General features: G+C 48.4%; 1 protein-coding gene across 2 annotated transcripts; it reads right to left on the bottom strand.

Moving 5' to 3' along the window:
* Nucleotides 1–7,642: 7,642 nt before the first annotated feature.
* On the bottom strand, nt 7,643–12,888 carry TARDBP (TAR DNA binding protein). Of its 2 annotated transcripts, XR_010350221.1 has the most exons (7): nt 12,737–12,888; nt 12,074–12,326; nt 11,191–11,354; nt 10,747–10,887; nt 9,899–10,069; nt 8,960–9,547; nt 7,643–8,482 (listed from the first exon to the last, which is right to left on the bottom strand). XR_010350221.1 is itself a non-coding variant. In XM_064397443.1 (6 exons), exons 2-6 carry the CDS (start codon nt 12,309–12,311, stop codon nt 9,017–9,019), a joined length of 1,245 nt encoding a protein of 414 aa, XP_064253513.1. In that variant the 5' UTR covers nt 12,312–12,326; nt 12,737–12,888; the 3' UTR covers nt 7,643–9,016. The 2 variants fall into 2 exon arrangements, 1 of the variants encoding a protein (XP_064253513.1); XM_064397443.1 differs by having other exon boundaries at nt 7,643–9,547.
* Between the last annotated feature and the right edge of the window lie 293 nt (nt 12,889–13,181).

Here is a 13,181-nt window from a genome sequence, read left to right as displayed (position 1 = left end):
CCTGGACACGAACGATGCCATTTCCCCTGAGAAACAAAACTCACCAGGCCAGGTTCCTGATGTCAGTTTGCAGGAGGCACTTGGCACTGTCAAACCAGACACAGTTGCCTGTGGGTGCTCCTTGCATCTGGGAGATATCCTGAAGCATGCGGAATTTCAGCAGGCAGCCGGCCACTCCGGGCCACCGGGCCCTGGACACGAACGATGCCCTTTCCCCTGAGAAACAAAACTCACCAGGCCAGGTTCCTGATGTCAGTTTGCAGGAGGCACTTGGCACTGTCAAACCAGACACAGTTGCCTGTGGGTGCTCCTTGCATCTGGGAGATATCCTGAAGCATGCGGAATTTCAGCAGGCAGCCGGCCACTCGGGGCCACCGGGCCCTGGACATGAACCATGCCATTTCCCCTGAGAAACAAAACTCACCAGGCCAGGTTCCTGATGTCAGTTTGCAGGAGGCACTTGGCACTGTCAAACCAGACACAGTTGCCTGTGGGGGCACCTTGCATCTGGGAGATATCCTGAAGCATGCGGAATTTCAGCAGGCAGCCGGCCACTCCGGGCCACCGGGCCTGGACACGAACGATGCCCTTTCCCCTGAGAAACAAAACTCACCAGGCCAGGTTCCTGATGTCATTTTGCAGGAGGCACTTGGCACTGTCAAACCAGACACAGTTGCCTGTGGGGGCACCTTGCATCTGGGAGATATCCTGAAGCATGCGGAATTTCAGCAGGCAGCCGGCCACTCCGGGCCACCGGGCCCTGGACACGAACGATGCCCTTTCCCCTGAGAAACAAAACTCACCAGGCCAGGTTCCTGATGTCAGTTCGCAGGAGGCACTTGGCACTGTCAAACCAGACACAGTTGCCTGTGGGGGCACCTTGCATCTGGGAGATATCCTGAAGCATGCGGAATTTCAGCAGGCAGCCGGCCACTCCGGGCCACGGGGCCCTGGACACGAACGATGCCATTTCCCCTGAGAAACAAAACTCACCAGGCCAGGTTCCTGATGTCAGTTTGCAGGAGGCACTTGGCACTGTCAAACCAGACACAGTTGCCTGTGGGGGCACCTTGCATCTGGGAGATATCCTGAAGCATGCGGAATTTCAGCAGGCAGCCGGCCACTCCGGGCCACGGGGCCCTGGACACGAACGATGCCATTTCCCCTGAGAAACAAAACTCACCAGGCCAGGTTCCTGATGTCAGTTTGCAGGAGGCACTTGGCACTCTCAAACCAGACACAGTTGCCTGTGGGGGCACCTTGCATCTGGGAGATATCCTGATCCGTGCGGAATTTCAGCAGGCAGCCGGCCACTCCGGGCCACCGGGCCCTGGACACGAACGATGCCCTTTCCCCTGAGAAACAAAACTCACCAGGCCAGGTTCCTGATGTCAGTTTGCAGGAGGCACTTGGCACTCTCAAACCAGACACAGTTGCCTGTGGGGGCGCCTTGCATCTGGGAGATATCCTGAAGCATGCGGAATTTCAGCAGGCAGCCGGCCACTCCGGGCCACCGGGCCCTGGACAAGAACGATGCCCTTTCCCCTGAGAAACAAAACTCACCAGGCCAGGTTCCTGATGTCACTTTGCAGGAGGCACTTGGCACTGTCAAACCAGACACAGTTGCCTTTGGGGGCACCTTGCATCTGGGAGATATCCTGAAGCATGCGGAATTTCAGCAGGCAGCCGGCCACTCCGGGCCACCGGGCCTGGACACGAACGATGCCCTTTCCCCTGAGAAACAAAACTCACCAGGCCAGGTTCCTGATGTCATTTTGCAGGAGGCACTTGGCACTCTCAAACCAGACACAGTTGCCTGTGGGGGCACCTTGCATCTGGAAGATATCCTGAAGCATGCGGAATTTCAGCAGGCAGCCGGCCACTCCGGGCCTCCGGGCCCTGGACACGAACGATGCCCTTTCCCCTGAGAAACAAAACTCACCAGGCCAGGTTCCTGATGTCAGTTTGCAGGAGGCACTTGGCACTCTCAAACCAGACACAGTTGCCTGTGGGGGCACCTTGCATCTGGGAGATATCCTGAAGCATGCGGAATTTCAGCAGGCAGCCGGCCACTCCGGGCCACCGGGCCCTGGACAAGAACGATGCCCTTTCCCCTGAGAAATAAAACTCACCAGGCCAGGTTCCTGATGTCAGTTTGCAGGAGGCACTTGGCACTGTCAAACCAGACACAGTTGCCTGTGGGGGCACCTTGCATCTGGGAGATATCCTGAAGCATGCGGAATTTCAGCAGGCAGCCGGCCACTCCGGGCCACCGGGCCCTGGACACGAACGATGCCCTTTCCCCTGAGAAACAAAACTCACCAGGCCAGGTTCCTGATGTCAGTTTGCAGGAGGCACTTGGCACTGTCAAACCAGACACAGTTGCCTGTGGGGGCACCTTGCATCTGGGAGATATCCTGAAGCATGCGGAATTTCAGCAGGCAGCCGGCCACTCCGGGTCACCGGGCCCTGGACACGAACGATGCCCTTTCCCCTGAGAAACAAAACTCACCAGGCCAGGTTCCTGATGTCAGTTTGCAGGAGGCACTTGGCACTGTCAAACCAGACACAGTTGCCTGTGGGGGCACCTTGCATCTGGGAGGTATCCTGATCCGTGCGGAATTTCAGCAGGCAGCCGGCCACTCCGGGCCTCCGGGCCCTGGACAAGAACCATGCCCTTTCCCCTGAGAAACAAAACTCACCAGGCCAGGTTCCTGATGTCAGTTTGCAGGAGGCACTTGGCACTGTCAAACGAGACACAGCTGTCTGTGGGGGCACCTTGCATCTGGGAGGTATCCTGAAGCATGCGGAATTTCAGCAGGCAGCCGGCCACTCCGGGCCACCGGGCCCTGGGCACGAGCGATGGCCTTTCCCCTGAGAAACAAAACTCACCAGGCCAGGTTCCTGATGTCAGTTTGCAGGAGGCATTTGGCACTGTCAAACCAGACGCAGTTGCCTGTGGGGGCACCTTGTATCTGCGAGGTATCTTGATCCGTGCAGAATTTCGGCAGGCAGCCGGCCACTCCGGGCCACCGGGCCCTGGCTATGAACCATGGCCTTTCCCCTGAAAAGCAAAACTCACCAGGCCAGGTTCCTGATGTCAGTTTGCAGGAGGCACTTGGCACTGTCAAACCAGACACAGCTGCCTGTGGGGGCACCTTGCATCTGGGAGGTATCCTTATCTGTGCGGAATTTCCGCAGGCAGCCGGGCACACCAGGCCACCGGGCCCTGGACACAAACGATGCCCTTTCCCCTGAGAAACAAAACTCACCAGGCCAGGTTCCTCATGTCAGTTTGCAGGAGGCACTTGGCACTGTCAAACCAGACACAGTTACCTGTGGGGGCACCTTGCATCTGGGAGATATCCTGAAGCATGCGGAATTTCCGCAGGCAGCCGGCCACTCCGGGCCACCGGGCCCTGGCTATGAACCATGGCCTTTCCCCTGAGAAACAAAACTCACCAGGCCAGGTTCCTGATGTCAGTTTGCAGGAGGCATTTGGCACTGTCAAACCAGACACAGCTGCCTGTGGGGGCACCTTGCATCTGGGAGGTATCCTGATCCGTGAGGAATTTCAGCAGGCAGCCGGCCACTCCGGGCCACCGGGCCCTGGACATGAACCATGCCATTTCCCCTGAGAAACAAAACTCACCAGGCCAGGTTCCTGATGTCAGTTTGCAGGAGGCACTTGGCACTGTCAAACCAGACACAGCTGCCTGTGGGGGCACCTTGCATCTGGGAGGTATCCTGATCCGTGTGGAATTTCAGCAGGCAGCCGTGCACACCAGGCCACCAGGCCCTGGCTATGAACCATGGCCTTTCCCCTGAGAAACAATACTCACCTGGCCAGGTTCCTGATGTCAGTTTGCAGGAGGCACTTGGCACTGTCAAACCAGACACAGCTGCCTGTGGGGGCACCTTGCATCTGGGAGGTATCCTGATCCGTGCGGAATTTCAGCAGGCAGCCGGGCACACCAGGCCACCGGGCCCTGGCTATGAACCATGGCCTTTCCCCTGAGAAACAAAACTCACCAGGCCAGGTTCCTGATGTCAGTTTGCAGGAGGCACTTGGCACTGTCCAACCAGCCACAGTTGCCTGTGATGGTACCTTGCGTCTGGGAGGCCTCCTGAGACTTTCCGTATTTCAGTAGGCAACCGGCCACTCTTGTGCCCCGTGCCACGTCTACAGTGGCATGTTTGTGTAGGCGAGGGGACAGCTTGGCCAATCTTCTGTTTAGCAATAGAGCAGGTACAGCCCTGTGCCTTTCTTAGATTTTCCTGCAGTATCTTGAAGCTGGTTGTGCAGAAGTATTTCACTGCAGAGTCTTCATTTTAATCGTGGATTGCTGTCTTTATGTTATGCTCATTTTCATAATTGCAAGTGCTACAGGTGCTGTAATCCGCTCAAAGGAATGCTAACAAAACTGAACATGTTATTATAACGTGACAGTCTTTAATTTCTATTATTGACTGTACATTTGTTAAATTGTTTACTATTGAGCAGGCCTTGGTCCGGCCTAAGGCTTCCTACTGCAGAGTAATGCCCAGAAATTAGTTCAGTTCTCTGTGTGGAGAGTAAAAAGCCAAACTTGCTTGTATTCCAGATCTCTTTGGAAAACACGGTTTCATAATTAACTAAATTGTTGCTTTTAAACTTATCGGCATTGTTTCTGAGAGGAAGATTGAACCATGGTACGGCTGTATTTGTGAGGGGAAAAGAATCCCCTTGCTGCTGAGTACAGTGTTCTGGGTCATATTTGGGTTTTTAATGCCTGAACTGCTAAATTCATTACTTTATAAAAGTCTAAGACTAGACAAGACCTAAGACTAAGTTTTGAGAGAAACATTGTACAGTATAGTAGCATAATTGTCTGTCTCATCTTTTAGATTAGAATATCCATATATTCAAATTATCTTAATTTACATTCAGAACAAATGCACTTCCTCCCAAATTCCTCAGCAATGCTGTCTCTCTTGGTTACAGAACTTTTCCAAGGGATGCAATACTAATGAAAATTCTATTTTAAATCAAATATTCATTTGCAAGTAATTTTACCATTCCAAAACAATCTAGGAATTACATTAATAATCATTAACTTAAATTAATCCATTTGAGCACAATAATTCAGTATTTAGATCTCAAACTGTGAAACAGCTTTTGCTGCCATTGTTGTTTTGCAGTTTGTGGAGCGAGTTCTTGGAGGAAGGGAAGATAAGCCTGGAGAGCTTCCCTGATAAGTGGTACAGGGTAAGAAGAGTTTGAAGGTGGCTCAGCTGTGCATGACAGTGGTGTTCTAACAGCTGCTTACCATATAGCTGATCAAAAAATCCCCTCATCTTTGAGGAATAAATTGGAAATTTTGAGAAAACACTACGAAGGTGGCCAGGGAGAAAGAAATTTAACTCATGAAGGTTACAAAAATTATCTCATCTCCTTTGATAATGGTATTGGTTACAGTGGAGCAGGAAATCTCAATCAGTACTAATCTTACACATACCTGTTTACCAGGAAGATTGACTGCAGATGATGGGGTGAGCAAGAAATGTCCCAGCAGCTGTTAGAAGTCCTTCAGCTGTACAAAGCTGTCATCTGCCTACAGCATGCTTTATTCATTGAAATTGTGGATGCAATGTCTGATCAAAGGACCATTTAGGTCCACCTGTAGCAAACTACAGTATGAAAAGGAATGGGTTCTTAATAGTTAGATATAGCCTTCTGTGAATGCACGGAGTGTGTCACTCATTTAACCGCGTCACTTCTTACTCAAGGGTGACATTAAATAGTGCTGTGGATTCTTGTTTGACTGCAGTTTCCGAGTGAACACAGCTCCAATGAAAGCCTGCAGAGGACATCCCCCCACCCACCCCTCAGGTGTGCAGCACCAGCTCCTTGTTGTATGCGGGGGCACTTACCAGCCCTATTGTCCCTGTGCCACCAAAAGATTACTGCTGCACAGCCTGTGCCTGACAAGTACCAGCTTTCAGCTGTAAAAATGATGTTTTTCTGAAGAAAAAGCTTCCACAATCAGAGTTTCAGTCCAAATACAGCAGACAACAGATTCTTGGAGCTAATTAGCACTGTTAGAAAAAGATTTTTTTCTATTATATTGACCCCCTTACAATATATATAAATTTCCTCTTATATCTTGGATTCTTTAGCATTTCACTTTCTGAAGTATTACAACTGAAAATGAAATATCTCTTTTAAAAAATGAGGACTCAAAACACTTCAGTGTATTTTCAGTGATAGTTTATTTGCTCACTTATAAACATTCTAGTATGCAACACAGTTAAAATGCTACTGAAACTTGAAATTCTAGAATTTTCAGATTTTGTTTGAAGGTAACAGAAGGCTAAAATTATTAGCAAGGACTACTCAGTGCTGCCAACCAGTCTTTTAAACCTAAACCTGACCAATTTAAACAGAATTAAAACCATGCTAATTACAAAAACTTACCATGAGGTTCCTTGCAGGGGGTCACAGTTAGTCTTTGGAGGTCCAAGAATACCATTTTAAAGTGTTACTCAGCAGAAGTAGCTGGTAATAGTGCAAGTGCTAAAATGCAAAATTCACAGATGGGACAGTTTGGAGATTATTCTGATTAAGGTGCAGAAAAAAAATGTAAGCAACTTTTTCAGTGGAATATGAACAAATGTGTGGGATTTTTTTCTCAGCCTGGGTGTTTAGAAACCCTCTTTAAACCAAGCACATTAAGGCACAACTGATTTTTTCATTCTGCAGGTGGAAAACTCAGTCATGCAGTTTTGTTTGCTGTTTAGATGCTCTGCTATTCACAAGCCTCAGTGGGATAGAGTAATGAAGATTCGCTTGAAAATTACATAGGTTAAAAACTGTGTAAATATCCATATTCAGACTATTCACAGCTACAGCACAGTATTATGGTGTATAGAAAAATACAGATCCAAGCTTCAGTGGGTTGCAACCCCAAGTACACAACACAATTCCTCAAGCTCATACCACAAGTGCAAATAACCTTCCGCTAGTTTCTGCTCTAATGCCGTACACTTTGTTAAGAAGCTGCCTCCTATCCAATGTGGCACCTCTGCACCTGTCATAACTCAGTTCAAACTTTAGCAGTCTGTGTGTATTTACAGTGCTTTATTCATCTGGAAAGTTTTTCCTGTGACTAGTTTTTAACAGGAGTTAACAGCATTCTTCTGGGCTGGAAGTGCGGCAGAAGCCTGTTTCCCTTGAGTGGGCTCATCTAGAAACAAGTTAAAAACATCCACCCCCAAAGTAGATGTGGACAGAAATTCATCATGACAGCAACTCTCTTTCCCCCAACACATTTCTGATAAGGAACTTCCATTGCTAAAAGAACAAGTAATGTTCCTTGGCACAGATGAAATCTGGAGGGAGCTGCTTACCAGTCTAGGTGCGGGCACCCCAAGGTGTGGGACCTGGATTTTAGATCTATATCACTGCACAGTGCAAGGGTACAGTGGCTTAGAGGAGAGTATCAGGTATCGATACGTGCTGAGCGGTGGCTCCTTTAGAACCTGCTTATCTGAAACAAACCGAGTGACTGCAAAAAGCTTTACAGAAGTTCATCGCAAAAGGGTAAAATTAATTAACTGCTATGAATTCTTTGCATTCAGGGCTGCAAAACAAAGACACATATTACTTAAATCAGTTTTATTTAAGAATTTCCTACAGTGACAAATCTTATAAAAAGCATCCAAACACGAAACTGCAGCAAACAGCATTCTTTTGGATATCTTACAGACAGTGGAACTTCCACCCTGGAGAGGCACACTGAGCTCTAGTGATCTCTGCTAAAAGAGCTACTGCAAAGCACACAAGCTCAATGTTCTCACCACAACCCCCATCATCTTCAAGTCACATTACCACACTTACAGATCATTAACAGAAAAAAACACACACCATACAGCATTCACAGCAGTTGACATAAGGGAAAAGAAATACAAATATTCCATTTCACGTAACACATTCAACTAATTGATTAACTAGGTAGAGAACCCACTTAAAGTCTTCCACATGTGGACGTCCTTTGAATGCAATAAACACTCGTACGTTATCTGCTACCATTGCTCTCCGCACACTCTCTCACCAAAGCCACAGGATTGAGAGACATCTCGCCAAGTCAAATAAAATCCCATTAATGCACCACCAGGTCTCTGCATGCGCTCGCTCCTTTATCTCGCACATACCAGCCCTCTCATGCCTCGGCACCACCACCAATCCCACACATGGTTTCAAAAGTTCAAACAGCCTTCTGGTTCCATCTCACAGCCTTGCGTTCACAGCGTTGATACGACTCCATGAAATAAAGAGTAGCGGATAAAAATGGAACACCCACCGTCTAAGACGCAGCATGTGCAGTGTGATGAAGTATTCTTGGATGAGAAAGCATGTAGACAGAAGTATTCCTAAGGCAGAATATTTACAGCACTACTTTCAATGAAGTGCTTCTTCCATACACATTTGAAATGAGATGAACTGCGGAGATTAAATGAAGCCTTCATATCGTACTTTAGCATGGAGGGGAGACAGTGTTAAAAAAACCAAACAAACACAAACAAAAATGACACTGTGTTGTCTAACAGGGCACTTGGAGAGTCTTATGGTGGGATCAAATTAAAAACAAGAGGGAGAGAATGCTGTTTCTGACCAATGGTTCCATTTTGAACATGCAAAGAATTCAGGTAGCCAGGAAACAAGAGGTAAAGTATTACAGGAGAAACCTTTCCTATCAACTGTAGTGTTAGTTCACCTATTGGGCAAACAGCAGTCCACTTCCAAACATTCAGAATTCCAACTAGATATATAACAAAACTTAGAAAATTCCTTTTACCTTTTTTTTTTTTTTTTTTTTTTTTAGAAAAGAAAAATGTCAAAAATACTGCTGAATATACTGCACACTGAACAAATTCATTTGGAAAACTTTAGTATATATGTAATTTACAGTATACTTACCATGAGTTAGAAAAATCTGATTTCCCACCATAGAGTCAGTATCAGAGCCCACTGCGTCTACATTCCCCAGCCTGACGACTTGGAATCCATGCTTGAACCAAAGCCTCCGTTAAACCCACTGCTGGAGCCTGCATTCGAGGCTGAGCCCCAGCCTATTGCTGCCCCTGAGTTGGACCCTCCATATGAGTTGTTGCCTGAACTAAAACCCTGGTTCTGCTCCCGCTGCATGTTGCCCTGAGGCTGGTTGTTTCCCGAAGGCCCTGACTGGTTCTGCTGGCTGGCCAGCATACCCATCATCCCCCAGCTGCTCTGCAGGGCCGCCTGCGCTGCTGCCATCATGGCAGGGTTGATGCTAAATGCCCCAAAGTTCATACCCCCGCCCATGTTGCTGCCCTGGTTGTTGCCCAGTCCTCCCCCACCTCCTCTGCTGTTACCAAACCCCCCCTGATTCCCAAAGCCACCCGGGTTACCACCAAATCTTCCACCTCTCTCTAACTGTCTACTGCTATTGTGCTTAGGTTCAGCATTAGATATATGTACGCTGATTCCTTTAATGATCAAGTCCTCTCCACAAAGAGACTGGGCAACCTATAAGAAATAAGGGATTGATTAAATGTATGTTAGATGTCCTGTTTTTCAAAAATCTTAGCAGTACAAGACAAAACACAAAACATCCCTACAATTCTGAGTAGATATTTATCCTGCAAAGAAGGCACATGCATGTACTTAATTCAATTTGAAGTGATTTAGCTTTGCATTCGTCACTACCCTAACTGCAGTACAAAGTCCTGTCTGCACAGCTGCATCTAGAAGTGTACTCTCAGTCCACTCAATAAATCAGACAGTGGACAAGTAAGCATTTAATATGTAGTTCCAGAAATTATACTTTATCATGCTACTAAATTGTAGTGCATGAAATTAAAATATTTTAAGACTTACCTGATCATCTGCAAATGTAACAAAAGCAAAAGCTCGGAAGGGTTTAGGAATGAAGACATCTACCACTTCCCCATACTGGGCAAAGAACTGTCGGAGTTCATCTGCCGTCATGTCCTCGGTGCAGCGCCCAACAAACACCTTCCTGCTGCGCAAAGGTTCATCGGGACTTTGCTGGAGAGAATTGAAGGGAAAAACTATCACAACTGTAGTCCTTGAGAACTGAATTACAGGATGGTACATTATACTCTTAATCTAGCCTGTTCTGAGGCTGCTGATTAAAGAAAGTATGAGATTATAAATTTAAGACTTAAATAAATTTCAAAAATTCTATTCCAAGAACAAGGCTGCACCTTGGTAAAGGTGGTGGGGAAGAACCACCAGAAAATGAGCATGGGAGCAACACACAGGGATGGTGACAAGGCCATTGCAGAAGAACACTTTTTTAAAATAATTACATATAGAGACAAGAATAGAAGCTATAGGTTCAGTTTGGAACTCAAAGACTTGTTCTGCTCTTCCCCAAATTAGTGATTCCATCTGCTTTATTCTGCATTTATTCATGCAACAGGCAAGTTAGGCAGGTACTGCTGGACATCAAACACAGATTTCTATCTGTACTTCACTCCCTCACATAATGAGCTATTTTCCCAACATTTCAAATTACTTCCAGCTCGCCCACCTGCTCCCTGTTTTCCTTCCTTGCTCTCACTTGTTCTGCTCATTCACAGTAAAGCCACATCCAAGAGCAGACAGTTAATTTGTGCAGCTGCTCTCCCCTAACACAGCTGATGAAGAGGTGCACTTGGAGTGTTAGGTACAAATAAAAGCACGAGTAAATCCCAAAGTACCTTAGAGTTGGGAAGTTTACAGTCACACCATCTTCCATCAATCATGTGACGCTGAGACATTACTTTCACTTGGGTTTCGTAATCCGTGAATCGAACAAACCCAAAACCTTTCGAGTGGCCTGTTTTAATATCCTTCTTAACCTAGGTGGAAAAAAACCAAAACCCAGAAGTAACCACTAGTATGAAGCACGTTGTTACTGAATGAATTTGGTAAAAATCCGTTTGAGAGTTCACCTGTCTTCCAACCATTCTTATCACAGAAACCTCTAATTCCTTAACATCTTCTCCCAAAATTAACAGGCTCATGGCAAAAAAAAGACATCCTTAGGAAGAGACACGGCTGATCTTGTCCAAGTTTATAAAGCTCCTTTGTTTCTACTGCTTTCTCAGGAACCTGCTATCTACCCAATGTCCCTCCTTACTTGAGTTGCAAATGGATTTTACCTGCACCATCAGAACTTCTCCAAAGGTACTGAAATATTCCTTTAAGTCTTGTTCAGTGGTTTTCCAGGGAAGACCCAAGACTATTAAATCTGAAGTCTTCTGCACTGCTCGTTTCACTTTCACAGCTGATGACGCATCAGTTTCATCCATTTTTCTCTTATTATCTGAATATAAAAAAGTACATTAGACGTCCTCAGCACTGGAAATTGATCCACTGACTATGAACTACATGGTGTTAAATTATAACCCATGATGAAGAAGAGTACAGACTGCAAGAGACACAAACCAGCTGTTGAGAGCTAAATGCAACACATATCTGACTGCCCTGAACCAAAGCAAATCCACAATCGAGTCCCCCTCCAAAATGCAAACTGACCCAGTTAGTTCTGCATTAGTTTACTTAAGAATTATCCAGCAACATTCTGAGTCCTATAAGGTGGGGGAAAACATGAACTTTTAACAAGACTACTTCACTAGCAATTTATTTCCTTCCCCTCTGTTTTTGGGGGTGGAGCAAGGTGGTCAGGTTTTTCCTTTCCTGAGCACTTCTAAATGGTACCAATGCCTTTAGGAAAAGTGTCTGTGAGTACAGAGATTAGAGTACACTACAAAGGGAACTACAGTACACTTTGAAGGCCTACACAAGGCTAGCCTTCAAGGATAACGCAAGACTTTGTCTTTAAAGTACTTTTTTAGATAGAATGTTAAAAAAATTAAAAACTCAATGGGGATAAACCTACTCGGAAGAACAGACACCTGAATAAATCATTGATCTCTGTGAATTGGAGATTTAAAGAGTAACACATTGCCATGTTAGATCAGCAATCACTGGGACCTTAAAGAAAGCAGCCCTGAACAGAGAACCGAAGCCAGGAGGACAAACCTTTGGGATAATTCACGACGTAGACAAGGTTTCCCCAGCCGGCCTCGGGGGCGTGCAGGATGCCCTCAACCAGCCGGACTCCTCGCATGCACTGCGACACTGGGTTTCTGTAGCGCAGCCCGCACGCCCCGGGGAACTGCGCCGTCACCGTGGACAACAGCACCGTGCCGTCGTCCTCCGACGGGATTTCGATGGGCTCATCGTTCTCGTCCTCCGTCACTCGGATATACTCCGACATCTTCGCGGGAAGTTACTGAAGTACAAAAAGGAAAGAGCAGGCGTAAGCGATCACCCTATGCCCCCTTACGTGGCTTTCATCTTCTTCGGCCTGAGGCACGAATCTCTCTTTTATTACACAACAGGGGGCACCGAAATGCGCTATTCATTAACACTAAAGCCTCCGGGCCTGCCGTAAATCTCGGCTCGTCCTGGAGCTACGGAGGTACCAAGAGCGACTTGGCCCCTGAGCACGGCGGAAATTCCCAGAGGCGCCATGGGCTACCCCCGCGGAGCCGGGAGCACAGCCCCCGCCGGCCTCGCCGCCTGCCAGGCCCGCCCGAGCCCGCGACCTCCGGATGCGGCCCCACCCGCCCCAGCACCGCGGGCAGCCGAGCCGAGCCGAGCCGAGCCGAGCCGAGCCGAGCCCCACCCGGTCCCGCTCACCGGCCAGAGAAGGGAGCGACGTCCCAAGAATCCCGCAACACCGCCGCAACCGCACTCTATCCACCACCGCACAAAATGGCGGCCGCGGCCCCTAAGAGGCCGGGCCGGGCCGCGGGCCGAACCATTCCAGGCGGCCGAGGGGGGGGCGAACTGCGGCGGGGCGCTCGGAACGCGGGAGAACGTGGAGCCCCGGCCGTGCCCTTGCGGGCGCCGCCCGCTCACAGCCGGAGCTTGGCCGGCGTTCTCGGAACCGACAGTGGCGACGGCAGCTCTCAGAGCCGCGCCCCCCCAAGCGTGGGGCCGGTGGTGCGGCCCTGCCTGCGCGAGCGCGGGAGCTGCCGGGAGCCGCCGCCGTCCGGGACCTGTCCGTGAGGGCGGTAACGGCAGAACTCGGGAATAGCCCTGGCGTTCGGGCGGGCCCCGAGTACCTCGCCCGGAGCAGCCG

This window comes from Passer domesticus, chromosome 22 (assembly GCF_036417665.1).
Source record: "Passer domesticus isolate bPasDom1 chromosome 22, bPasDom1.hap1, whole genome shotgun sequence".
NCBI lineage: Eukaryota > Metazoa > Chordata > Aves > Passeriformes > Passeridae > Passer > Passer domesticus.
Note: the sequence above shows the minus strand (reverse complement) of the source record. Positions and strands in the feature narration are given on the sequence as shown.